Raw genomic sequence first — 27384 nt, 5'->3', positions numbered from 1 at the left:
GACACGGATGCCGGCGAGATTTAAAAAAAAAAGAAGCAAATCATCATTCAGCTGATGCTACTTGGTAATCCTAGTTTTATATAGCACATAGTGTTAGTAACTGAAATGCATTTATAATGCTTTTGCAAGGGCGCTGTTGCTGTATAAGGGTCTTAGTAGTCTACGTCCCCGACGTTCCACTTCCGGGATTGCTCCATTGCCGATTTCACCCTTTTCAGCCCGGTGTCCGGTACCTCCTCTTTCTTTGTGTTGGAATTTTAACCTCCGGTGGATTTCTGAGGACTATGGTTAACTGCTCCTCAGATCTCTGTAGGGTAAATCCAGACAGCTAGCTAGACTATCTGTGCAATCTGAGTTTTCTGTTGCACGACTAAAACTACTTTTGAACGTACACATGTTCCATCAAAACAAGTTCCTTCCCGAGGCTATTTTGCAGAGGCACCGGGGGCTCTGTTCGGCGCTTGGCGCCGCCCAAGACGGTTGTGATTGGTTTAAAGAAATGTCAATAAACCAGAACACGTTTTTCTCCCATCCCGGAATGCTGTGTGGACTAGCCAGACCCTCCTCTACAGCACTGTGAAGGAAGGTCTGGCAATGCGAGACTAGGGTCTTAGTGCCGCCTGGGACGTTTGTGATTGGTTTAAATTAAAAAAAACAAGCCAGAGCATTTTTCCCCTATCCCAGAATAGACAGGTGGTGTAGCCAGACCATACTACAGTGCTGACACAGCGCTGTGGAGACAGGTCTGGCAATTCCATATACTATCTAGCTAGCTAGAGGCTGCTGAGTTAAGATTTCTGTGTCAAAACACTTGGTTTACAATTCAGGCCAAGATAATTTTTTCTTGCACTGGCTTAAATTCCCTCAACACTTTCAAGTTTCTCTTTATAATAATAGGTCCACGAAAGCACAACAAACTACCAAACTGACAAACCCACCAACTCAACCAGAACTGAACAGCATTTGGTTGATTTAAGGTGGTCATTTTACATCCTTGTTGTGTCTTGTGACGACGATAACAAAGAAGGAACGGACCGTTTAGACTAAGAGCAAAAGATTACAAGTGTTACAAAACCTATAGTCATACTTCAGCTTTAAAAATGATGCAAGTACACACCTCACGTTAAAGTAGGAATATTTCACAAAATAGCTCATACAAAACTTCAATACATGAAACTACATTTAAAGCATTTATTTATGTCTGTGTGGTTATGCTTCACTAAATCAGTGAAAAGTCCTTAGCTTCCTTAGACGTTGAGGCCTGAAGATTTAAATCTGTAAATAATTGCAGCAGAAAGAAGAGTTTAACATAATAATTTACAAAGAAACAGAAACTGGTCATCTGAAACTCAACTGTCTCTTAAAGAAAGAAAAAAATCGAACAATTTTGTTTAAATTGTGGATAAACCTGTGATGTTCTTTGCATTTCAGGACATATTCTGTCACAAAAATTCCCATAAACTGATTCTGTTTCAGATACAGAATCCTACATTGCCCTACCACTGCATTGTGGTCTGTACTCCTGGTGAATGGCAAAACTCCACTAAGGCAGACATCTTTGTTGTCTATGGAGTTACAAACAACTGCAATGCAATGAATGCAAAACACATCACACAAAGCTGCTTTTCTATCTGCGTTAAAGGGATTTAAAAGGTGGAAGTGTCCTTTAATCTGGAAGCTCGGAGTCAAAATCCTGCTGAAGGTCCCTCGAGCAAAGACATTCAGTCCCTACTTGGCGCTGTTTAGCTGACCTCTGTGGAAGCAGGGTCAGCTAAATTTGAATTAAAATTAAAAAATATCCCTACAGGGATCTGTAAAGTGTCTCATTACTTCTTCCAGGAAATAAAATCCCAGATGACACACACACACACACACACAAAAAAAAACATTTAACTGCAGCATATAAAGTTATCGAAACAACCGTGCCTCTATCTGAAGTTTTACTGCATCTCTGAAGTTTGATTTAAATGATTTATGAAAGCTGTAACGTTAACATTTACTTAGGTGTTATAATGGCAAGGTCCAACTGTAAGTATCAAAGACAAAAACAATGTCCAGCTCTCTAATCTGAGAAAAAGAACAGGAATTAAAAGTAGAAGCTGCTTGCCCTGATTTATGTATTAAATCAAAGAGGATTAAACAACTCTGAAAGATGGAAAATGCAAAGGAAAAAAAAAGAAGAACAATCGGCCTATTTGCGGTAAACATGATGTACAAAGTACTGGTTATAGAGGTAATAAAGGGTTTTCTTTTTATAGAAATTACCATGATAAGAACTGGTATCAAGAACCAACGAGGAATCAGACGGAAAAGCAGAATCTGGACTGGCGTTAATAAAAATCCAAACAATACCAAACCCCGGGGACACCGGGTACAAAAACACTTGGGTGTGTGCTGCCTGGAGGTTCAGTGGTGCAGGCGGCCTGCACGTCACTGGTCCCGAGCTTCATACAGCAGTTTGGCCGCCTGACAGGAAAGAAAGAGATCAAAAACAACAGCAACAACTACATGTTAATGCAGCGTGAGAATACAAGAGATCAACAGCTGCACTGATGTTAAACACAATCTGTACAGATGCTATTCTGAGAAAAAAACACACACACCAGCTCACTATGCCTCAGAATACTAAATTGTGAGATAAAATAAAGAAGAATAAATAAAAAATGATTAATGGAAAAACAACTTTTCCATTCTTAGGAAAACATGTGAACTTTGGTCTGAAGTGGGCGCCAGAGGAAAGGCCATGTTGTTACCCCTCTACATAGTCCTTTGTTTCAGGTTTATATCGGTGTTTTAAGCCCCCAACATCATTTTATATAGGCCTTAGTGGTCCCCTAATACTGTATCTGAAGTCTCTTTTATATAGACCTTAGTGGTCCCCTAATACTGTATCTGAAGTCTTTTATATAGACCTTAGTGGTCCCCTAATACTGTATCTGAAGTCTCTTTTATATAGACCTTAGTGGTCCCCTAATACTGTATCTGAAGTCTTTTATATAGACCTTAGTGGTCCCCTAATACTGTATCTGAAGTCTCTTTTATATAGACCTTAGTGGTCCCCTAATACTGTATCTGAAGTCTCTTTTATATAGACCTTAGTGGTCCCCTAATACTGTATCTGAAGTCTCTTTTATATAGACCTTAGTGGTCCTCTAATACTGTAGTACTGTAGACTGTGCCAGCATGCTAATACTAACAAAAAACACTAGCATATTGTAGCATTACTTCTGACCTGCTGCAAATGCATCCATATTGTATTAAAAAGTCACCAACTGTCTCTACAGCTAATATTTCCTCTTTTAATGACAGTGGTAGCAACTTAATAAATGTTTCCATGCATTAATGGATAAATACTTCTGACAGGTCGATAGCTAGTATTATCTAAAACTGCAGTAGGGCTGCAAAAATATAAAAAATAGTGAAAACGGCCATCAAAATATCCCAAAGACATCTAAGATGATGTGTTCAAAATATCTTGTTTTGCCCAACTCACAGCTTTAAAGCCAAACTTTTAATTAACTCTGATATAAAAAAAACAGAGAAAAGCAGCAAATCTTCACATTTGAGAAGCTGGAAACTTAAAAAAAATAGTTAAAAGGAATAATTGATCACCAAAATTTGCTGGTGATCACCATTAATTGACTAATCAATTTAATTCCAAACTTCCAGATGTTGTCTGACATGACTGAGTGTGTCCGGAAACTCTGGATGTGCAAATAACGACAAACCAAAAGGTAGAAACAGAAACAACGCGCATGATCAATCCAAATGGGAGAAAAAGACTATGTCTGATCAAAGGTAGTGATTTCAGTTATCAATGATGTGATGAGTGTATGTTTACACAGAGTCAGCAGTACTATTTGACTTTATTAAACTGTAACGCCTACATGTATATAGTACCTTGTGCATCGCAGCCAACCATAAGGAGGCCGCCTTCTTGTCGTCTGCTGCCTCCATGCGTAGCTGCTGGCCGTCCTGGCAGCCCATTGGCTTGTAGTGGAGCAGCATGCCGCTGGCCCGCGACACCCCTCCTACACAAACACACACACACACACAATAAGACAAAAAGAAAAAAAAAAACAGGATTGATGGATTGAACTAAATAAGCCTATTTGTCAAAGAACATTTCTTTTGTTCGTCTTGTCTCCCGAATCCATCAGGCAGCCAAGAAGAAGATTTAGGTCTTCAGCGCAGACTGGATGACATTTTGAAGAAAGTTATCTTGACATTTTAGAGTCTGTTACTTCTCTCCACACATCCCTCGCCTCACTAACACATTAGGAAAGAGCTTTGACACTTTGTATAATCAGTGTAAAAAGAACTGCTATACCAAGAACGACTACTTTTTTTTTCTTTTTTTTTCTGGCTCATTACAAAACAGCAGGTTGTAAAAATGAATGAAAAGCAAAGGAAAGGGGAAAAGGGTGTGTTACAGCGACATTTCTAGTGATAAAAATAACAAACCAAAACTAAAAATGTCAAGATAACCCTTCACAAGGAACCCCCCATTAGATCATCCTCAACAATATCAATAACAAACTCTTCAAGAGAGAGATGCAACAATGGAGAGATGCCAGGGGGATAACAATCACATTAAAATAAATTGAAGGATTAGACATCAATGAGGGAACAGAACAAAAAAACAAAGTAACGTAGTCCTTTAGAATAAAATGAAGCCCCAAAGAATGATGGGAAGGTGGAGACGGGACTCAGAAATCCAATAACTGCCATGATGTTATGAGATATTTGTGGTGAAATGCTTTGACTGACACACACACACACACACACACACACACACACACACACACACACACACACACACACACACACACACACACACACACACACACACACACACACACACACACACACACACACACACACACACACACACACACACACACACACACACACACACACACACACACACACACACACACACACACACACACACACACACACACACACACACACACACACACACACACACACACACACACACACACACACACACACACTGCAGGAAGCGGTATTGGCCAAACAATGCACTATGGGAATAACATATTGACATGTGGGGATGATTTATTTTCCACTGAAGATGCTTTCAGGACTCAGACAGGTGTAAAAAAAAAAAACAACGCAGAACACTATCTTTGGTTTCATGTTCAGGCAACTTCATGCACACAAGATGAAAACACAAAAGAAACCAGATCTGGAAAAAAAAATAATACAAAAAGGAAGGATGGAGTGACGACGATGAGAGCAACCCCACACCAGAGCGAACCAAAGCTAACCTTCAGAGATATACTGACTGTCCAGCAGACTGGTGTAAGTGTGAATGTCATTCTCTGGGCCAAGAAGAAGAAGAAGAAGAGGAGGCGGGCCACAAGAGTCAAAACAACAGAGGACAAAGAGTTTGTTAATGTTAGTTTGGGGAGAGAAAAAAAAACAGGTTTAAGTGTTAATCAAGAACTCTCTCAGTTGGTTAGAGGACTCATCTCAAGAAGGAAACAAAACATGATGGAGACAGAGGAATTTACAGTTCTTTATGCAATAGGAAAGAAGTAATACACTGTAGATTTCCTTTGTCATAACAAGCCTAACAGCTGTACAATATAGTCACAAACTCAGGCTTAGGCATCCTGATTTGAACACGTGATTTCCGGGGTGTTTGGAACAGAGTCTTACCTCCTGGACTCGACCCGTCTGTCAAAATCTGCATGCTGGAGATCCGAGACAACTCCACCTCGAAGTGACTCTCACCGTCCAGGAACATATACCTTTTTAAAAAAGAAGAAGAATTGGATTAACAAATCAAAACCAGTTTGACTAATAACGACACGGTGAAACTGATTTAGAATGGATGGGTCACCATCTGCTAAACCAGATAACCTGTCCTACACTGATGTTGTCTAACGGGACATTTTTACATGTGTTGTCTTACTACGGATGAACAATTTGAGGAAAAAAAATCTAATGGTGTTTTTTTCCTGCAAGATATAGACCCCAACAGCCGGTCCCGGAAGTAAGAATACAATGCAATTTCCCCATTGACAATCGTAACCGTCGATGGTAGACTTAAAGTGATGGTTCGCAGTAATGTCCCCCTAGGGTCCTTTGCACCATGACCTCGAGCCAAACACCCCCCGAGAAGCTTTTTTCACCTGGGTCTAACACTGGGAGAGTTAGCGTAGAGTAGCGTTATCAGCTAAATAGCTTAGCGCAGGGGCTAATGGACCCACGTTTGTATCTGGTAAATGACCCCACTAATAATGCCCGAAATGATACCAAACTTCTACACTAGTGCAAATAGGTTATGTACTCATAAAACGATGGATTGGAAAGTTTGTAAGTACACCAGAAGTTTATGAACACTTGCCTGCTGGCTTCTGCTCTCTGCTGTCTCTATAGATGTAAGATAATATATTCTAAAAGATACCAAACTCTCCTAACTCTCCCAATGTTAGACCCAGGTGAAAAAAGCTTCTGGGGGGGTGTTTGGCTCGAGGTCATGGTGCAAAGGACCCTAGGGTGAAATTACTCCGAACCATCACTTTAAAACCAGCTACGACATGATTAAGCGATTGTATATGCTCATATAGATGCCAAAAGTTCACGGGGCACCAACCTTGTTTTGAGATAAATGTCTTTTATTCGTGATATCTTGGATAAATACTTCATTACCCACAATCCTGAACAATCCCACAGTGATGCCTCTGATTGGTGGAACCCATGTAACTGTTTGGGTAAACCCTAAACTCCGCGAAAGTCTGTTAGAGTCTTTGCTGCTGTAGGCTACTGTACCGTTACGATCTTTAATAAAAATATAAAAAAAACAACAACAACCTGTGTTGCATTTCTGCACGGTAGACTTATCAGTACAATCATGATCTCCATGATGGCTTTTTTCAAGGACGAGGGTCCAAAGGGGTGAAACCAATTCAACATCGGGTCCCGGTATTGAATGTAGTGTCTCTGAGGGTCACCTCGTGGGCTTTGTAAGGGCCAGCATGAGGGACAAGACCTACAAAGTTGTGGTGAGTTTTGCAGGGAGGTTGGTAACGTTAGTTAACATTATCCGTTCACTTTAGCTAGGCTACTGTAGCCTTCCTACTGTATGAGTCATATCAATCATTTTATTATTTACACGATTACTACTGAAGGAACTGCTATTAACTGTACATTCACTATGTAAAAATCCACGTTTTGGAGGAAAAAGTGCGCAAGGCTGTCCTCGGATTGGAAGTTGTTCGAGAGGCTCTTTCGCGGTTGTGACTTTGACTGTATTATTCAGTGGTGTGCAGTGGCTTATGGGATGAGTAGTTCCTTCACTCGGAAACGAAAATATGTACACAGTCTTGTACCTTTGACTTTTTTGGAGATTTTCTGTTCGTTTTTACACTCGAAATGGTTAGCCTAAGGCATGGTCTAGAACTCTTTATATACAGATTTTTCCAGACGTCGATTGGAGAAATGAATAGGAAATTTACTTCCGGAAACTAAGCTCTCTCGGTGGAGGGGCGGACTGTTTATCTCTATTGCGATTATGATTCGATTTGCAATTATTTCTTTTAGCTACATGTTGCACCTTCTACAATCGTGTTAAATAAAGTAATGATAAATAGGACTTTTTCTTTTTTTTTCAAAGATTATTTTTTGGCCATTATTTTAGGCCTTTATTTGACAGGACAGATGAAGACATGAAAGTGAAGAGAGAGGGGGAATGACATGCAGCAAAGGGCCGCAGGTCGGAGTCAAACCTGCGGCCGCTGCGTTGAGGAGTAAACCTCTATATATGGGCGCCTGCTCTACCAGGTGAGCTAGCTGGGCGCCAAAGTAATAACAAATAGGACATTTCTGTTGACAATCTGTGATATGTAACATTATTCCAGCATTTACCTTGTGAAAAAACAGTAAATATAATGAAAACAGGAATAAAAAATGTGAAATAAGACCAAATATTTCACATTTGATTAATCCAAGTCTTCACCATTAGCTAATCACATTCTTTCAAATCGCCATTTCGATTTGAAAACGATTAATCGTTCAGCCCTTTTGTATACTGCAAGTGAAATATCTGTTGACTGAATCTATTAATCTTGGTATCTTTGGCCCTCTCCATATCGGTTATCTTGTATCAGGGTCACTAGTTGGACTTTGGTTCACACATGATCTCAGAATCAGGACCAATCAGGGTCAGATATCACTAGGGCTGCACCATATGAGGAACATTGGAAGGAAGGGGTATTCACTTCTGCCTTTCTGCTGCTTTCAGTAGAACGCTAAAGTACAACAAACTGCTGGTTGAACACATTTTTTTTATTACTATTTCCAAAATTCTTTTATTAAATTTAACATTTAACTGAAGACAGAAGGCACCATTAAACAAAGAAAGAATGACAGTTACATTTTTAAGTGCAGTTGTTGACTCAAAAAACTGGATGTTCACTGTAAACGTGATTGTCCAAAAGCAGCATTGGGCGTGCCGAATGGAATTTAATACGTTGTTGTTACTATATTCACGGTGCGATATCTTTTGCGATGTGTTATTCTAATAATACTGAACATAAACCAGAAAACAAAATTGATAGATGGGGAAAAATTGATAAACAACGCTGCAGTCCGTAGACATTTACCACTAATGAGATAAACAGCACAATACAAATAAAAAATGTAATGTGCTAAAAGTTGGTTTATTAAAAGGGCAAATTCAGCTAGATTACACCTTCTTATGGATTTTATTCGCCGAGGTTTTGAGATATACCAAAAAGTTTGTTTGGAACTACATTCTCCTGAAGAAATAGCCCTTTGATAACTGTTCACTGTGAGGTCTGAATTGCATCAAGCTTTCTTTCCTCCCAACATCCATTACACCAGCAACACGCTGCACGCAGAAGCGCTCAGTTCTCTTCGCTGGTCACAAAGCGATCCTTCTCCTCTCCCCTCAACAAATCGTCTCTCTAGGGTTGGGCATTGTTTGGATTTGAACAATTCTGATTCCAAACCCGATTCTTCCTTTCGATTCCGGTTCTTATCGATTCTCGATTCCGATTCTTTGAGGTGTGGGGTCGAAGCGGGTCACATGATTATTTTACAAATAAGACAAAAGTTTTATTTTGATTCAATGGTGATTTGCAGATTTACCGGGCCTTTTCGACATAAAATAAAGCCACACTAGAGCGTGTGGCTTTGCTTTGGAGCCTTGGAGCTTACCGTGCTCAACCACTCTCTCTCGACAGCTCAGAAGTCAAGACAGCCAAAATCACCATAAACCTGGGTGTTTTATTGTCAAATTTGGTTTATTTTGTAAAGTATCTGGCTGCACTGTGGATTACCTGCCTGGCTTGACACATTCGCTCGCGGAAGAAATAGATGAGACGCTGAAACGATCACAGCAGCGTGCGGGCCGGCGCGGCCGGACAGGTTGGATAACATGGGCGCCGAAATGACATAGCTCTGCTTCACGGCACGGTTTGTTTTATGCATCATGTACTATGGTTTTATGGATTTTATGATTTTTTTTCCCCAGCTTTTAAAAAGCTCACCTGTGGTTGTTGGAGAGGCGACACGTCATGGTTTCAGACTTCTCCGACGTTCCCAAAGTGATGACGAAGGTGCCACCTGGAGACACAACAACACAAGTCCACATGTGGTAAACAGGAAAGACAGGAACAGTGACTCTGTGAGCAGCCGATACCCTGCAATTACATGGAGAAACCAAACAAACTATCATAACTAGCATTTTGGCCATAATAATGGAGCCATATCTTCCAACCAAAAAGGTAGAAAATATCAGTTCTTTTATACCAATGTTTACCAGAAAAGACAAAAACTGAAAAGTTTTTATATAAACATACTGGGATGTCAAAGCGGGAAAAAATTTGGTACTGACTGAAGTTTCCCATCTCCAATCTATAGCTGAGATCTAATTTCTGATATCTTGTTTAAGCGCAGAAAGAAAACAACAAAACAATTATTTTGATGGTTGATTGATAGCTTACTTCATTTATCAAGAAGAAAATGTCAAATATTCTGTGGTTATAGCTTCTCATATGTTGTATGGGTTTTATTTTTGTAAACTGGATATCTTTGAGGTTTTTGACTTTTGGAGAAGAACAAAAAACATGAAGGTGAGCATTTTTTATTAAATCACAGTAACCGTTAGTTGTGCTCCTTTATTGTTCTTTGATCCGATACTTCCCGATTTAAATAAACGGTATCTTATTGAGTCAAAATATAGTACAGCTTCTTGTGTTCCTTCTACATTTAATATTTGAGAAGTTTAGCTTCTTTTGTGCAATGAAACAAAAATTCAAGTTCAAAAAACACTTTCTTCCAAGCTGTTAAATATAATTTATTAGAGCATTTATTCTAAAGTTTTTGGGCTGAAACTAATAGTTGATTGGTAGGCTTTTTGGATAATCAAATCTATATACACGTCTATAAAAGTTATGGGATACAAACCAAAAAGCCTGATCTAGCTCTGCTAAAGCTTTAACTTTATCACTGGGTGTTGAAACACAAAATACTGTTTCCAGAATATCAATAGACAGATTTTGATATGGCGATGTCACCGAGAGATTCATTGCTCTGCATCTTCATCTTTTGTGACCTTTTGTTTTCGGTCATCTCTATTGATAACTCCATCATCAATAAAGCACGAGGCCCCGACGCGCTGCAGGCTTTACATCACGGCGTCCTGCCGCTCCGGGGGAAAATCATGGATTTTTCATTAAGAGCTGCTGCTGGGTATTTATAGCTCCACACAACACAATGGATTATCAGGGCACGAGGGGGGGGGGTTGTATTAGTATTTCTGCTTCCTGTATAGCGTGCCAGTGCCAGCGTGTGTCCTGTGTCAGCTCATAAAGACTCTGTAGGACTCTGTGGAAGTCGGCTGTAAGGACCGAGACATTTTACATACCAACTCATACTAGTGATAGACTGATTATCGGGCCGTTTTTTGGCAGTTTGCAGATTATCTGTATCTGCGTTTCATTTGCCTGATAACCGATAAAGTTCAATAATTAAAAAGTGGTCTACTTTGGCTCACCTACAGCTCTGTGTCTGTCCCTCTGCTATGGTTTCACTCACCACTGAGTCGGACTTAATGTCCTGCCCACTAGAACACTATCTGACTCTCTGTTACTGGCCATTATGTTGAAAGTTTCTCATTTATTAAATAATTGCTTAAAACTAAACTTGTGTTGGAGTTTGTAACGTTCCAAAATCTTAATTTTGACTTAAAGTGCTTTTTCTGGCTAGTAGTCGATACCTAGGTACTGTCAGGACACGCCCTCATACTCTGCTTCTGACTGGCTAGTAGTCCTTACCTAGGTACTGTCAAGACACGCCCTCATACTCTGCTTCTGACTGGCTAGTAGTCCTTACCTAGGTACTGTCAGGACACGCCCTCATACTCTGCTTCTGACTGGCTAGTAGTCCTTACCTAGGTACTGTCAAGACACGCCCTCATACTCTGCTTCTGACTGGCTAGTAGTCCTTACCTAGCTACTGTCAGGGCACGCCCTCATACTCTGCTTCTGACTGGCTAGTAGTCCTGATTTAGGTACTGCACACTGCGACTCCCAACAGAGATGTAACAAGAAGTGAGAGGTCTCACTCTGTAGTTAAAACAGGGTGAAAAGAGGAGCTGCAGCAATGTGCAGTACAACAAAAATATGGTGTTTTCTGAAAATGAAACCCCTATTCTGGTACAACCTCTAAATACAATTATGAACCTGAAAATGAGCATAATATGAGCACTTTAAAGATTCTAATTTTCACTGTAAATGCATATCCAAATATCGGCTATCAGTTTCATTAACGAATGCAAAAAATAGTAGAAAAGTGTGCATATTAAAGCTGAAACGATTAGTGGATTAATCAATTAAGTAATAATTAACCAGCAAATGTAATAATTAACCAGCAAATGTTTGGATGGACGGATTCATTGTTTCAGTCACTTTTCAAGCTAAAATTAGAAAACGGTTTCTGGATATTTTGGAGTTTTAAACTGTTGCTCAGATAAAACAAGCAATTTAATTATTTCATTTTGGACTCTGGGAAACATAGTCAACTATTTATAGACTAAACAATGAGACAATAATCTGAAGATTATTCAGTAACAATAGTCATTATTTGCAAAAACTGAAAAAAAAAAAATGACACAAAAATGTCAAAAGGCAACAATTGTCAACAAAAAATCCTGAAAAAGGAGACAAAAACATTGAAATTAAAACAAAAACTGCACATTTTATTTGCGACAGGGTTGACAGAGATTTGGAAAAGAGCAACTTAAGGTAAAAATTGGCGAGCATTAACCACATAATCATGCATACCATATTATAACCCTGTATTTTTTACTTCACAAACTCTGACTGAAGGTGTTTGCACAGTTAGAAGAATAGGATTCTAGGTTGAACTTCTCACCTCCCAGAAGCACTCTGAGCTGCTTGTCGTAGAACTCCATCTCTTTCTGGGAGGCCAGGCTGCACTCAGCACACTGCCGCACCGGATCCACGAAACACATGCGGGGCAGCGGAACCTTCTTACTGCAGCACTTATCACAGAAACAGCGGCCGCACCGCCGGCAGTGATGCTGCAGGAAAACAGTCACGGACATCAACCCTAAACCACTGGTGGAATGTGACTAAGTACATTTACTTGAGTACTGTACTCAAATGCATATGCATGGTACTGGTGCTCTATTGACATTTACGCAACTTCATACTTTTCGCTCCACTACATTTTGTCTGACAGCTTTAGGTACTTTTCAGATGACAGCTTTTCCTCCCCTTCCTGTCCAGTGAACACCATGTATCTCCAGATGTTGAAGGTTTGTGATAAACTGAAAGATGAAGTGTCCCTTTATGTATTTAGAAATTCTCCTCCTTCTTAAGCTAAATAAAGTCTTTAAAAAAAGCCTCTCGGATCAGCTGGAAAATGCATCGTCACAAAGCAGAAAACAGGCTGTTTTTCTGACACCATGAGAAGACACCGACGCTATAAACATATAATGACCTTATAGACCATGATGCATTGCTGTAGATTAAACTAGCCAACAGTATATACAGGAGTTAAAAATGAGCACAAGCTTAAACATCTACAGCAGGAAAATGCAACATACTGTAGACATCAATGCAGCAGGAATATGACTCCAGAAACATCAGATATACATCGGGAAAACACTGACAGGGAACATTCAGTACCTTGGATACTTTTTAAGTACATTAGTGATACTATTTAATTACTTATACTTCAGTAACGTTTACTCGTAATGAAGTATTTTAACAGTGTGGGGTTAGTACTTATTCAAGTAAAGAATATTTCTTCCAACACTGCATTAAACATAACACAAAACTATAAACAAGTGTGTGAAAATACCTTATTTTTTAAGAGGAAAATTGGTTTTATAATGTAGGGGATATATTAAAAGGTGCAGTAGGTAAGCCTTATAAAACTAACTTTCTGTCATATTTGCAGAAACTGACCCTATGTTCCAGTAGGACTACAGGAAGCAGGTCATTTCTTTTTTTAAATACACCATCAGGACCATAGTACGGTCTGTTGTATGGTATCTGTTGTTTATACATGCTGTTGCTTGTTTTTACTATGGCTGCAGCATGGGTTAAGTGCCCAAGACAAATAAAGTTAATCTTGAATTAAAAAAAATATATATATATAAAAAAAACAGCTCCTCTGGCACCACATACAGCCTGTAGTACGATTTGCAAAAATCCACCGCTCCCTGTTCAGATGCACCAATCAGGGCCAGGGGTGGGTGGGTGTCTAACTGCTTGTCAATCACTGCTCGTGCACACGCATTCATTCTCCCTTGTGGGGGGAGGGGCTTAGGAGACCGTTTTGGGCTAAGTCCTGGATCTTCGCAATCCTACCTATGGCACCTTTAAAAGAAGCGGCTGTGCTGCCTTATCACTTATCATGAGGTTATTAATTGCACTAATCAAAGCATTAATCAGCGTTTATTTTCTGCATCGACACGCGTGTCCTCAGGGAGGGCACTGAAGGTTCCCTCAGACTGCTCCTTTATGTAAACCCAAAGAGGTATTGGGAAAGAACATACAGTAACAACAATAAGTCCCCTGGTTCCTGTTAAAGTCTGACTGACGCAGTGACAGGAAGTCAGTCAGCAGAAACTGCAGTGTGTTGAGCTTTTGGTCAGAAAGTGATTATTTAAGCAGAAACCCTCTGAAGCTGGAGCAGAAAATCTGACTCGCTGACACTGATCATGACATACTGAGGTCAGCCAGCTAGAACATGTTGAGTCCAGTACTTTTTAAAACCAATGTGAATCATAAGCAACACCTTTACATGCCTACATTTAGGGGATAAGCAAGGCTAAATTAAAAAGGTGCTCGACGCGATGCCGGGTGACGGCACTTCTTGTTGATGTTCAAAGTATTGTCCAACAAAACGGAGGCTAGCTTGCCCCTCCCCCTCCCTTCCGCGCACTAACCCCCCAACCCCCACCCCCAAATCCTTCTTGTCAGTTATTGGCTGGAACACTGTATGTTTGGTGGTGCAGGTTGGCACTGTCTGTTTTTGGAGCCTGGCTGTCTACAGACACCGCGTTTTCTTTACAGACTGTTTAGGGGACAGGCAGCTCGCGGATGGTGAGAGGTTTTCTGTATGTAAACAAAAAAATGTGTAGCCTAAAAAACATGTGACATCGCTTAGAGCACCTTTAAATGTAGAAAAAAAACACAGAAAGTGTTAAAACGCAATACAACTGACAGGTGATTAAGGAACCCCTGTGTCATTTACCCTTCTTATTTTAAGTTTAGTTTAAAATACAGTTATAAAAGTAGCAGATGAGTTTTGAAAATACTAGCAAGAGATTCACTAAGCTGATTTTACTATAAACAGAAAGTTTTTTCTAGCAAATATACAAAGACATTAGGAGCAGAGACACAGACCTAGTGGTATTAGGTCAGTAGTCGTTGGAAAGAGATTTCAACACAGAGCCCTCAGGGTGTCTCCATGCCAAAATAAATGAACAGAAGCCAAGGGGGAAAATAAATCAGGTTTCACAACACAGACACAAACCAAAAGGCCCAAATTCTTCTTTTCTACCTGCATGGGTTTTGTACTTTTGTCTGTTTTTTGTTCAAGAGTCAGATAAAGTTTGCGTTTTATGAAACAAAACCAACCTTTCTTCTGATGAAGTCGAACTTGGTGTCACACTGCATACATCTCGGGCACTGGAGGACGGGAAAGAGGACAAACAGGAAGTTACACAACATGCTGAGCGTGGCAGGTTCAAGTTCAACAGCGGCTCGAATACACGTTCTTTTAGCTTTCCTGCAAAAACAAAAAGCAGTCTTTTACAGACACGTTGGTATCGCTGCTGTAAGGTGATTGTCTTGAAACGGCCCACAAACCCAAATTCATTCAGTCTACTATTAGAGAAAATGAAGAAAGCCACCATATATTTACATTTGAGAAGTCAAAACCATAATGTGTGGCACTTTTCTTTACAAAATAATTTGAATCCATTACCAAAAAACTGCAGATTGATTTTTTGTTGATTCACTAATCAGTTAATAATTGTTGCAGCTCTGTATGGTCATACTCAATAGTTTACTTACTGTTAACACGTTTTATTACTATTTTAAATTAACAGTTTTGATATATATATATATATATATATACTGAGATCCAAATGTCCCATCCTTTTCTGACACATAAGGCTGTACGATATAGAAGAGAGTGCTTTACAGTGTTTTAGCCATGTTTTATTTAAGTAATATTCTGAATACAGGACCTTTACTTGCAATATAGTGTTTTTCCATGTCGGTATTGTTACTTTAACTTCAGTAAAAGGACTTTATTACTTATTCTAACCCATTTTATATCAAAGAGAAAAAAAAAAAAAAAAAAAAAAGAATTCACATTTGATTTGAGAAATCAAAACCAGTTTTTTATTTTTTTTTTTTATTTTGACATGCTGCAAGCCAAATATCCTACGGAGGACAATACAAACTTAACTTTGGAATTAAATACACAAGCCGTTAATTTTAGATCAGATACATAAGGAGAGAATGGTGTAGAAGAAAGTGCTTTACATCCTTTTTTTATGCATTTATGACTGTAAACATGGTATACATGTTGGTATTGCAACTTTTACTGCAATTAAAAAAAGACCATGAATACTTATTCTAACACATTACACCCCATTATAACCGTGCCTATTCCTCTGATACACTGTTTACAGATTAATCTTGAGCACATAAACCAGCAGAAGAGAAATGATTAACTTTGCTGGCTGTAGTTCAGTGTCAGTCTGGTCATAGGGTCTCGGTGAGCAGCAGCCACAGTTAACTGTTCCCACACATCCCTCCTGCTGGAGTTTTACTGCGCTGTCTGTGACACAAACAGACACAAAGCTACTGACACAAGAGCTAATAGCAAGCTAAGTGTGGACCTAACGCTAGCTGTTAGATAAAAAAAAAAAAAAAAAACGGCTTGTTGTTTTGTCACTTTAACCATTTCTGGTGAAGTTACAACATCATAAGTGCGTCTGACAGCTAGTTGTAACAGTTAACGTAGCGGGTATCTAACAGGCTACGTGTTTAGCTAGCTACCAGGGTGGCCGTGCCTGCCTGCAACGCCCAATCCCGTGGCCAACTACGATGTCCAGCGCCGCACCAAGAAAGCTACAGTTAGCACGGAGGAAACCGGATGTCGGGAGGCTATACTTTTAAAATAAAGGCGCTCTACCCAGCTCGCCCAGCCGTGTTGTAGTCACATACAGTCAGTGGTGGAAAGCTATTAAGTACATGTACTTGGGTAACTTACTGTACTTTTAATATTTTTGAGGTACTTGTATTTTACTTGAGTAATTAAAATTTCTGCAACTTTATACTTCTACCTTACTACTTTTTACTTCACTTTTTTTCTCTTGGATCCTTCTTTTGGAATATGGACCAGGAACCTGAAATTATGTCTTTTATTCCTAAATTCTCGTTACACAAACGGCAAATATCCTTTACCGACATGATGCTTGCTTGCTGAGCTAACGAGCTATGCTTTGCCTGCAGCAGCAGGGGCGGGCTTGTGGTTGTATTTTCATACACTTCGTGGATCTGATTGGTTGATTTGGCCCGTCTATCACCAACATAGGTGATAGACAGATGGTTCATCCAATCAGCTAACCAGGATTTTCGCCCCTTCCCAAAAGTTCTCCAACGGAAAGTTCCCAGATGGATATGCCGAGCAAATGCAAAGAAATCCATCTAGCGGAGTCAAGTTAAGGTAGTGCTGCACTCGGTCAAGAAACTTGGTGTTGGTGATGAAGTAAAAAATGTAATATAAATTGTATTATGTTGGTTATTGTGTCGGCCTACACATGACATCTATTGGTCTAAGGACAGAGGGGGGGCATGTGCTGTACAGACTGTAAAGCCCCTTGAGGCACATTTATGATATTGGGCAATATAAATAAAATTGCCTTGCCTTATTAGTAAAATAACACGTTATTATTAATTAAGCAGTTGATTTGGTGGTACCCAGGCGAGTTTAAAAAAAATTATAATCTCTTAAATCAGACTAGTCTGAATTAAAACTACTTAGGCAACTGTTGAGAGAGAGACATTGGAATCTAAAATGAAATTAAGCGTGTAGCTCATTTAAGTAGTTGTGTAGTGGTACAGTTTCACTTTTATAGTACTTTTAGATAACTCCCTCCTCCGCAGCGCTGCGAAGGTAGGTTTGGCAATGCGAGACTACCCTTTCATTGTAAGCTTGACTTATTTAACTGCCAATGTACTGCGCGTTTATTTTGAAAAATCTCAACCGGAATAGCCCTGTTTAATATCCTAGCTAGCTTCTCGCTGGTGTCCGCGGCTCCGATAGCTTCTCGCTGTCAAACAAATCCTCCCCGCCTTGCCTCACCTCTTTATCCGGAACCCACTGCGGCTCGTCTAGGGAGAAGGGGCTGTTAAAGGCTCCGTTTTCCGGCACCATGCGAAGACCGCTGGGGCTCCGGACGAGTTTCTTCCCATCAGGTACTGCAGACATTGTCCTGTTAGCAGCTGTTTGTCCTCTCGGTACAGTAGAGACTCCTTCAGCCACAAACTCCTGTCTGGATACGCCCCTCATGAATGATTGACGGCCACACTCAACCAATCAGAGCACATCGCTGATATTACGTCGTGCGTCGGGGATGGAGTGTTTTGGTTTTTACAACTCCACCCAAAAGCGCTCTTGCCAATCTGATTCATTATTATTGTATATGACAAATAAAACAAATATTCACAAACTTTTTTTAAATTTAAATTTTTTGATTTCTTCAAGTCACTTAGTTTGTTAAACAACAAAAAAGAATATCTCAAAGAGTGACTTCCATACCATCTAAACCTTTTCTCATAAATTCAAAATCTGTGTCATAATAAATTAAAAGACAGTTGTCTACTTGTCTAGTTGGTTAATATCGCATCTATTCTGCTAATAATGAGGTAGTATTACAGTAGTACTAGTAATATATTTCTCTGTGCAATACAAGTGTGTTTTGTTTTTTATTCTATCATGAACAATGTTCTCATGTTGCCTTTAATTGTTTGTGAGCAGACATCTAAAAGACGTAGAATAAAACGCAAATTTGTATTCATGTTTTAATCTTTATGATCTCTTAAGGCTCCTGCTACTGTATATACATATGTGTTCATGTTTTTATTCAGGCTGTTTGCTAAGTTATTAGAATAGTTTGTATCAAAATTCTCAATTAAAAAGTAAGCATCCATTCAGTATCTGAAGTCTCTTTTATATAGGCCTTAGTGGTCCCCTAATACTGTATCTGAAGTCTCTTTTATATAGACCTTAGTGGTCCCCTAATACTGTATCTGAAGTCTCTTTTATATAGACCTTAGTGGTCCCCTAATACTGTATCTGAAGTCTCTTTTATATAGACCTTAGTGGTCCCCTAATACTGTATCTGAAGTCTCTTTTATATAGACCTTAGTGGTCCCCTAATACTGTATCTGAAGTCTCTTTTATATAGACCTTAGTGGTCCCCTAATACTGTATCTGAAGTCTCTTTTATATAGACCTTAGTGGTCCCCTAATACTGTATCTGAAGTCTCTTTTATATAGGCCTTAGTGGTCCCCTAATACTGTATCTGAAGTCTCTTTTATATAGACCTTAGTGGTCCCCTAATACTGTATCTGAAGTCTCTTTTATATAGACCTTAATGGTCCCCTAATACTGTATCTGAAGTTTCTTTTATATAGACCTTAGTGGTCCCCTAATACTGTATCTGAAGTCTCTTTTATATAGACCTTAATGGTCCCCTAATACTGTATCTGAAGTTTCTTTTATATAGACCTTAGTGGTCCCCTAATACTGTATCTGAAGTCTCTTTTATATAGACCTTAATGGTCCCCTAATACTGTATCTGAAGTTTCTTTTATATAGACCTTAGTGGTCCCCTAATACTGTATCTGAAGTCTCTTTCCCCGAAATTCAGCCTTGGTGCAGAATTACAGCCACTAGAGCCAGTCCCACAATGAGCTTTCCTTAGGATGTGCCATTTCTGTGTCTGTAGCTATTGAGGAGGAGAGAGGGGGGGGGCAAGGTGGAGGGTGGGGGTGTGGCCTTGACCAACTGACACTTTGCTCGTTTGAAAGCCATGACGTCTCTCTCTCTCTCTCATGGGTGGGCCAAATTCTCTGGGAGGGCAAAGCAGAGAAAGGGGAGGTAAACTTGCTCCTTATGACCTTATAAGGAGAAGATTCCAGATCGGCCCATCTGAGCTTTAATTTTCTCAAAGGCAGAGCAGGATACCCAGGGCTCGGTTTACACCTATCGCCATTTCTAGCCACTGGGGGGGCCATAGGCAGGCTGGGGGAACTCATATTAATGTTAAAAAACCTCATAAAGTGAAATCTTCGCACCATGGGACCTTTAACACCCCTCACATTTTAGTAAATATTTCATTATATCTTTTAATGGGACAACACTGAAGAAATGACACTTTGCTACAATGTAAAGTATTAAGTGTACAGCTTGTATAACAGTGTAAATGTGCTGTCCCCTCAAAATAACTCAACACACAGCCATTAATGTCTAAACCGCTGGCAACAAAGGTCAGTACATCCCTATGTTAAATTCCCATAGAGGCAGGCAGATTTTTATTTTTAAAGGCCAGTTATTTCATGGTTTTATGTTGGTTAGCCTAATAGCTGGTTTGATTTGCATTGAGAGATGATTTTATGGAATCTACCCCATGCCAATCTCTAGGTATGGTGAAGGGCATGTGATGATGTGGGGGGGGGGCTATTTTAATTCCAAAGGCCAAGGGAACTTTATCAGGATGCATAGTATCCTGGATCCATGAAATAACTGGCCTTTAAAAATAAAAATCTGCCTGCCTCTATGGGAATTTAACATAGGGGTGGACTGACTTTTGTTGCCAGCGGTTTAGACATTAATGGCTGTGTGTTGAGTTATTTTGAGGGGCACAATTAAGCACAATTCTTTGGAATAAAGTAAATTCCATAATTATTAATAAAACCAAAATAATTCAGCACAAAAGTAAGTCAATGACTCCATGGAACAGTGTGTAGGATTTGGTGGGATGAAGTGTAGGCTACTGTACACAGTACTTCAGATCAAATATTAAAAACCAACCACGATCTAGGCGCACCCTAGCGGCAGCAAATTTATTTTGCAGCCGGGGGTCTAAGCACTCTCCGTTGGCTTGTGAGCTGGAAAACAGCGGTCTTCTGGAAGACTTGGAGCTAAGCTTTTCTTTGAGGAAAGAACAGCACAGAAATCCTTCTTAAAAAAGGAAGATGTGTTCGGAGTTTTGCCGACCGGATATGGAAAATAAGTTTAGTCCCGACCCTCGGATTGAGCCCGGTCAATGGTGAGTTCCCAGACCCAACACCTTGATGTGGGTCTGGCTGGTCAGGCTAAAAAAAACCACAGTACAAACATCAGGACTTTCACCAGAATATTTTAATACAGAGGGTGCGCAGTATAACATCAGTTTGCAGACAAACGTCCCCAAAAAATCACAGTGAAATTAGAGAGTAAAAGTTTTGCATGTTAGGGTGCATGTATTGTTATTTCTCTCTAATAAGACCATAATAAGAGGAATGAGCTGTCAACACAATAAAAGCCTTCATGTCTGGGAGGGCGAGTCATGAATGCCAGTTTTTCATCCAGGAACATTTTCTATACTTCCAAGACATGCAGAGGAGTCACTTTTCTTTCATATTTAACATGGAGGGCTACAGGAGGCACAACGTCCTTCAAATCATTTCATCCTACACAGAAAAAACAAACAAACAAACAAACAAAACAACGGAGGACAACTTGACATTCGATCTTGCATTTCGTTATTGTGCCGGAAGAAATGTCACTTGAGGAGATTGGACATCCCTGTGTGGAGGGGTATATATGAAGAAAAGTGCAGCATCCACTCTGTTGCCGTGGTAACTAAGATGGATACATGTCCAAAGAGTTGGGTCTATTATGGCGTTTTTCCATTACACAGTATCGGCTCGGCTCGGCTACGCCCCGTCCTCCTTTTTCCATTGCAGGTTTAGTACCGCCTCATGAGTGATGCGAGCGTGGCTGGTCGTCAGGAAACTGCGACACACACACAGAACGTCAAAGGTGTGTTGTTTTTGACTCTCAGAAGACACATTTAGTTTCAAAAGAAGCTGGAGGCAGCAAAAAAACCAACACTGGCTAAACTATTTAAAAATGGTGGGTTTGTTCAGGACAACCCACAGACAGTATATAAGAATGGACCACCAGATCCCGTGTCTCTGGACGGAGACCAGTGAAGGCTATTAGAAGCACTTTTCCGGTGAGCGTTGAGCGTTACTGCGCAGCCTCCAACTGAGAGAGACGACGTAAATGTGACGTGAGCAACCTGTCTGAAAGTTGGAAGTCTTCTGGTAGCTGTGCCGAGAGAAATCTCAATCATTCCCAATCTTAGTGTAGGTATATGTAAGGAGATAACATGGGCACAGGCTAATTATTGCTAACTAACATGCTAGTTAACATTAGTAATTAAACCTAAACAGCTCATGTAAGTCCAAACTGCCTGTGAGCTTCTCCTGTACTATACGGCAATTCCTCTACTGTGCGACATTAAGTCTCGTGGTTATGACCCAATCGTTAGCCTATTTTTATAAAAACGTCTGCTACGGAGCCATAACGTGAGGTACAAGGTAATGGACACTTTTATACATTGTCGTGTTTCTTTAGAAATAAACAATGGACAAATAAGAGTCTTTAAACGCTTCAGATGTAAAGTTATTCGCTGTCAAAGTGACGTCAGAATGAATGGGAGTCAATGCTAACGGGAGGTGATCGTTTTGTAGCATCAAAATGGCGCCATAGGAGGTTCGAGTTCTGAAGTGAAGCTTACCCCCTTAGGACACCCCCGTCTGTTGCTAGCAATGATGACGCAGTGATTAGTGACGATTCTCTCCGACCAATCAGGAGTCTGCAGGTTTTCACGTCACCTTTTGGTATCGCCTCAGCTTGGGTGGAACCTCGACGGAGGTGATACTAAAAAAAGTACCGAGGCGAGTCGAGCAGGTACCATGGAAAAACGCCATATATTACTCTATGTGATCTCAGGAGGGGAGCCACATCTCCAGCTTAAAGACTAGAAGTCTAAAGAAAATGTTTTCATGAACATAAATCGTTGAAACTTCTTTGTAAAGCCTCCTAAGGGCTGGTTTTTCTGCAGTGACAGAACAATTATCCTCTCATTTGACAACATGTTTAATCAATTGAAGAAAAAAAAAACACAAAAAGATAAAGGTAGGACGTGTTTGGTTTGTTTGTTTCTAACCATCCAAGTGCTGTCTTAAAATAGTTTTTAAAATTCACATTTAAATTAAATCATTTTGGCCTTTCTTTGCATCCATATAAAAAACTACGTTGCATTTTAATCTAGTGTAAACTACATTCAGAACTTCCCAACATTAAACTGCGTCTTTCTATACATCATGAACAACACTTTGTTGCCAGTTTGCCGACGGTGTTGCCTGTCTAACGTTGCCCAAAATGTTGCCCATCTCAAACCTGTCAGACAGAGGAAAGTTATGTGCCTCGTAACTTTGTGGAGCCTCTAACAGTAAGACAACAAGCATTAAAAAAAAAAAAAGACTGATCAACAGTCAACAAGAAGCTTCCACACACTCGACTCTGTAACATCAAACAGCGTCAATAAAAAGAAGACAAAAGAATTTAACATTTAACATTTTTAAAAGACCACTGCGACTTTGACTAAATTATTGCCGGCACAGAAGGTCAAATGACCATGAATATCATTCAAGTTATCAAATCTAGTCAGCTTTTATATTTACATTTCAGGGCTTCATCTTTGTTCCTTTTAATAGTGTGTGGTCTGGACCTTCTCTATCTGTAGAGTGTCCTGAGATAACTACTGTTATGACTTGACACAATAAATAAAATTTAATTGAATTTAAATTCTCTACTTCGGTCCAGATTTGAAATCAGAATCAGAAATCAGAATCTCCAACAAAGGAGAGGAAAGTCAAGCTTATTGCACACCCCTGCAAAAAAAAAAAAAAGTTCATGTACTCTCCAATAACATAAAAACAAACAACTTGTAATGCAGTAAATGCATTAGTCATTAATCGGATTGAAGTATGTCAGTATGTAATCAAAATACAGTAAAGTCAGTTTGCTTTCTTTCGGTCAGTCGGTCTAATGTTTCCAGTGCAAATCTCTCATTACTGACACATTTACACACATGGAACGCGGTTTACTGAAGAATTCAGATAGAAATTCAGCCTGAAGATGATTTCTGGAAACCCTGAGACTGCTTTAAAAATGCACGAGGGTTAAACCCGATCAGGGCTGGGTGTGGAACCCCAACACAATGTGTCTGCAGCAGAGGAAACCGTCAAGTACCAAAAAGCTGGCATCAATTGTAAGACTTTTACGTATTTATTTGAACTTATCGCAATTTTCAGCTTTTCTGTTGCGAGGAGTTGCAGCTTTTTTTCCTCTTGTAAGAAAATTCATTTAAATATTTTGGAGTTTTGTTCAGTGGGTTTAAAGGTGCAGTAGGTAAGCCTTATAAAACTGTCTGTCATATTTGCTGAAACTGACCCTATGTTCCAGTAGAACTACATGAAGCAGGTCATTTCAAAAAAAAAAAATCTGACTCCTCTGGCACCACCTACAGCCTGTAGTGTGAAAAAATCCACCGCTCCCTGTTCAGATGCACCAATCAGGGCCAGGTGTCTAACTGTGTGTCAATCACTGCTCATGCGCACGCATTAATTCTCCCTTGTGGGGGGAGGGGCTTAGGAGACCGTTTTGGGCTTTAGCAGAAAGGAGGGGAAGGACTGAGAAGTTGTCGATGTTAAAAATTTTTGGCTAAGTCCTTGATCTTTGCAACCCTACCTACGGCACCTTTAAGTTAGCAGTCTGTTTCGGGTGATGCAAAATCAGCATCCTGCTGCTGCCATGATGAATATTTGGGAGTGTGGATACATGTTTTCCCCCTTAGACTCAATTCTGTAGGCTATTTTGTAGATAGGTCAGTAAATGAATTGTAGTTTTAAATAACACTTTGGATTTCAAAGTGAATCGCTGGTATTCAGGATATATATATATATATATATATATATATATATATCTATCTGTTAAACTATATCTATAGTTACACCATCTATGGGAGGAATACTCCCTCTTGTTTTGGTAATAGCAAATATACATTTTCTACATTTACGACTTAAATCTCAGGAATAACTCTAGCATGATGATAAGCATTTAAATGATTCATAATTTGCACCTTTCGGTTGGATTTGTTCGACTTTACTCGTGTGGTAAAGTGTTGTCTTGAATGAACACTAACACACCTGGAAGTAACAATAAAAGCTGTAACATTTCTCCGTTAGCTTGTGAAAGCGTGGCGTGGCTTTAACTCTGCAGTCAGTGTGTGAAACTACCGCCTGGATCCTGAGAGTGTGTCGGTTCGGCCTTCATGTGCCAAATAAAAACACGTTGTCGTCGTCCTGTCTCCCTATTTCAGAGCATCACGTCAACGTTTAGGAAGACAGTGCTGCTGTTCTCCAGGAGATATAAGGAGAAACTCTTCCGAGCAACGCAAAGACAGACAGAAACAAATAAAACATCATTTACAGAAAGAACAACCCAAATGTAAACACAGAACTTCATACAGCAAAAGCAAAAAAAAAATCTTCAATCGACACAGGACGCAGGAACATTTTTGGAAAACAATTGTTAAAGAGATGCGTGTTCCCTCCACAGGTTTCCAACGGGTTCATTCATGCAGGAAATCAGATCTTCGTTTTGGTGGTGCAACTATTGGAAATGTCTGCTCATTTGTGTGACTATCGTAAATATTACTTTGCTACAGATCTTATTTTCGCAATCAATCCAAAAACCCAGTTCAGAACTTCCATTGGAAACCTGCAGATTGAGCGCAGGGCTAAGCTAACGTCCGGGTCGGCCTACGATAAGACGTCATTGCTGGACTAGTTTCCTGCAGAGTCGCTGCAGTTTTAGCTGTTAAAAAACATTTAAAGTGATATTGAAGCAGAACGGTCTCTCATTGCATCACGTTCAACCTCAGTGGGTGAAGCCAAAGTTTAAGTTGGTAAAAGTATCAATAGAAAGTGATCTGGAAGGATTTATTTCCCTCATTCATTCATTCATTAATATGTGAAGTACTGGTACACATGTTCCACCAAAACAAGTTCCTTCCAGAGGCTATTTTGCAGAGGCACTGGACACGATTGGGATTGGTTTAAAGAAATGCCAATAAACCAGAGCATGTTTTTCTCCCGTCCCAGAATTCTGTGTGGACCAGACCCTCCTCTGCAGCGCTGTGGAGGAAGGTCTGAAAATGCAAGACTATTATTTTAGAAATTCAAGAGAAATTGGAGTCCAAAATGGTTTGCAGCAGGTTTCATGCTGGTCTAGGCTTCCTTCAGTGTGACGTCACGTAGCTAAAACAACTCAAGCTCGTCTTTGGCTTCATCCACAACAGTTTAACTGGACCAATGAGTTCTGAGAGAAGTGTCTGTAAAACAAAATCTCCACTCTGCATCTGCCTTCATTCAAGCTGTAGCATTAAATATTGATTTGAGAGGACAGTCACTCACACCAGCACACACTTACAGTACATACAGTACACGCACATACAAATCAAAAGATACACACTCAAACCACAAACACACAGCAAGTCACTGTACTGCATGTTCATCTTGCTCTTGTTCCTCGATGTGTGTTGAAAACAAAAAATGCCACAAAGTTTCAGAAAGTGCAGTGAAACCGTGAGACCTGTACAGCGGGGCACTTGGTGGTGTGATGCTGAAGTAGAACGTGGGAGGCTGTTTACAGTGAGGAGGCTGTGGACAGGAAGTGACCTCTCAGGCTTCGGCCTTCACCCCCCCCCTCCCCACCACGGTCAGATAAACCTTCAACGCGCCAGGTCAGCGTGGCTGGCACTCAGGTCGCGACTCTTCCTCAGACGATTATTTCGTTCCTGGAGAGAAAATAGGGCAGAAAAGGAAAATTACATTAAGAACTGAACAACGTGAAATACTAAAGGAGCCAATTGACCAGGGTCAGCCCTATGTTCCCACAGCCCATTGGTTTCACAGCCCTATGTTCCCACAGCCCATTGGTTCCACAGCCCTATGTTCCCACAGCCCTATGTTCCCACAGCCCTATGTTCCTACAGCCCAGTGGTTCCACAGCCCAATGTTCCCACAGCCCAATGTTCCTACAGCCCAATGGTTCCACAGCCCTATGTTCCTACAGCCCAATGTTCCCACAGCCCAATGGTTCCACAGCCCAATGTTCCTACAGCCCAATGTTCCCACAGCCCAATGGTTCCATAGCCCTATGTTCCTACAGCCCAATGGTTCCACAGCCCAATGGTTCCACAGACCTATGTTCCCAAAGCCCAATGTTCCTACAGCCCAGTGGTTCCACAGCCCAATGTTCCCACAGCCCAATGTTCCCACAGCCCAATGGTTCCACAGCCCAATGGTTCCACAGCCCTGTGTTCCTACAGCCCTATGTTCCCACAGCCCAATGGTCCCACATTTCTAAGAATTCTTTTTTCACTGAAAATCAGGCCCCATGTTCCCACATTTCTAAGATTCTTCTTAAAATTAGGCCCTATGTTAGGGCTAGGGTTACATTCCATATGTAGTCCATGGCTACTGGATAATAGGTTGGGTCTAATTGGCTACCAAATTGGGAGAAAGGGGGATAAAATCTGATTTGATTGATCAATTTATGAAAAAGGAAATGTGGGAACATAGGGCCTAATTTTCAGTGAAAAAAAAATTCTTAGAAATGTGGGAACATAGGGCTGTGAGAACATA

General features: G+C 40.2%; 2 protein-coding genes across 4 annotated transcripts in view; both read right to left on the bottom strand.

The window, feature by feature from the left end:
• Positions 1-1177: 1177 nt before the first annotated feature.
• Positions 1178-18140, bottom strand: zfyve21 (zinc finger, FYVE domain containing 21). 2 transcript variants are annotated; one of them, XR_003691133.1, is made up of 8 exons: positions 17917-18140; positions 15174-15224; positions 12433-12601; positions 9546-9621; positions 5689-5780; positions 3901-4031; positions 2266-2466; positions 1178-1275 (listed from the first exon to the last, which is right to left on the bottom strand). XR_003691133.1 is itself a non-coding variant. In XM_028566568.1 (7 exons), exons 1-7 carry the CDS (start codon positions 18121-18123, stop codon positions 2431-2433), a joined length of 762 nt encoding a protein of 253 aa, XP_028422369.1. In that variant the 5' UTR covers positions 18124-18140; the 3' UTR covers positions 1178-2430. The 2 variants fall into 2 exon arrangements, 1 of the variants encoding a protein (XP_028422369.1); XM_028566568.1 differs by having other exon boundaries at positions 1178-2466.
• Positions 18141-25822: 7682 nt separating this feature from the next.
• klc1a (kinesin light chain 1a) overlaps positions 25823-27384 on the bottom strand; it is a 49646-nt gene continuing 48084 nt past the window's right edge. For both annotated transcript variants that reach the window (XM_028565369.1, XM_028565370.1), the window contains one exon: positions 25823-26534. In XM_028565369.1, coding sequence (XP_028421170.1) covers positions 26469-26534 — 66 coding nt within the window. In that variant the 3' untranslated portion in view covers positions 25823-26468. The remainder of the gene's footprint in view (positions 26535-27384) is intronic.

Source organism: Perca flavescens, chromosome 20 (assembly GCF_004354835.1).
Source record: "Perca flavescens isolate YP-PL-M2 chromosome 20, PFLA_1.0, whole genome shotgun sequence".
NCBI lineage: Eukaryota > Metazoa > Chordata > Actinopteri > Perciformes > Percidae > Perca > Perca flavescens.
Note: the sequence above shows the minus strand (reverse complement) of the source record. Positions and strands in the feature narration are given on the sequence as shown.

What these genes read in the sequence shown, in the direction of transcription:
- zfyve21 (XM_028566568.1), bottom strand. Translation starts at nt 18,123, where the DNA reads ATGAGGGGCGTATCCAGACAGGAGTTTGTGGCTGAAGGAGTCTCTACT. An exon ending in AGTGGGTTCCGGATAAAGAG is followed by an intron (nt 15,225 to 17,916) that starts GTGAGGCAAGGC and finishes CCCGTCCTCCAG; the next exon opens with TGCCCGAGATGTATGCAGTG. An exon ending in TCGACTTCATCAGAAGAAAG is followed by an intron (nt 12,602 to 15,173) that starts GTTGGTTTTGTT and finishes GTTTTCCTGCAG; the next exon opens with CATCACTGCCGGCGGTGCGG.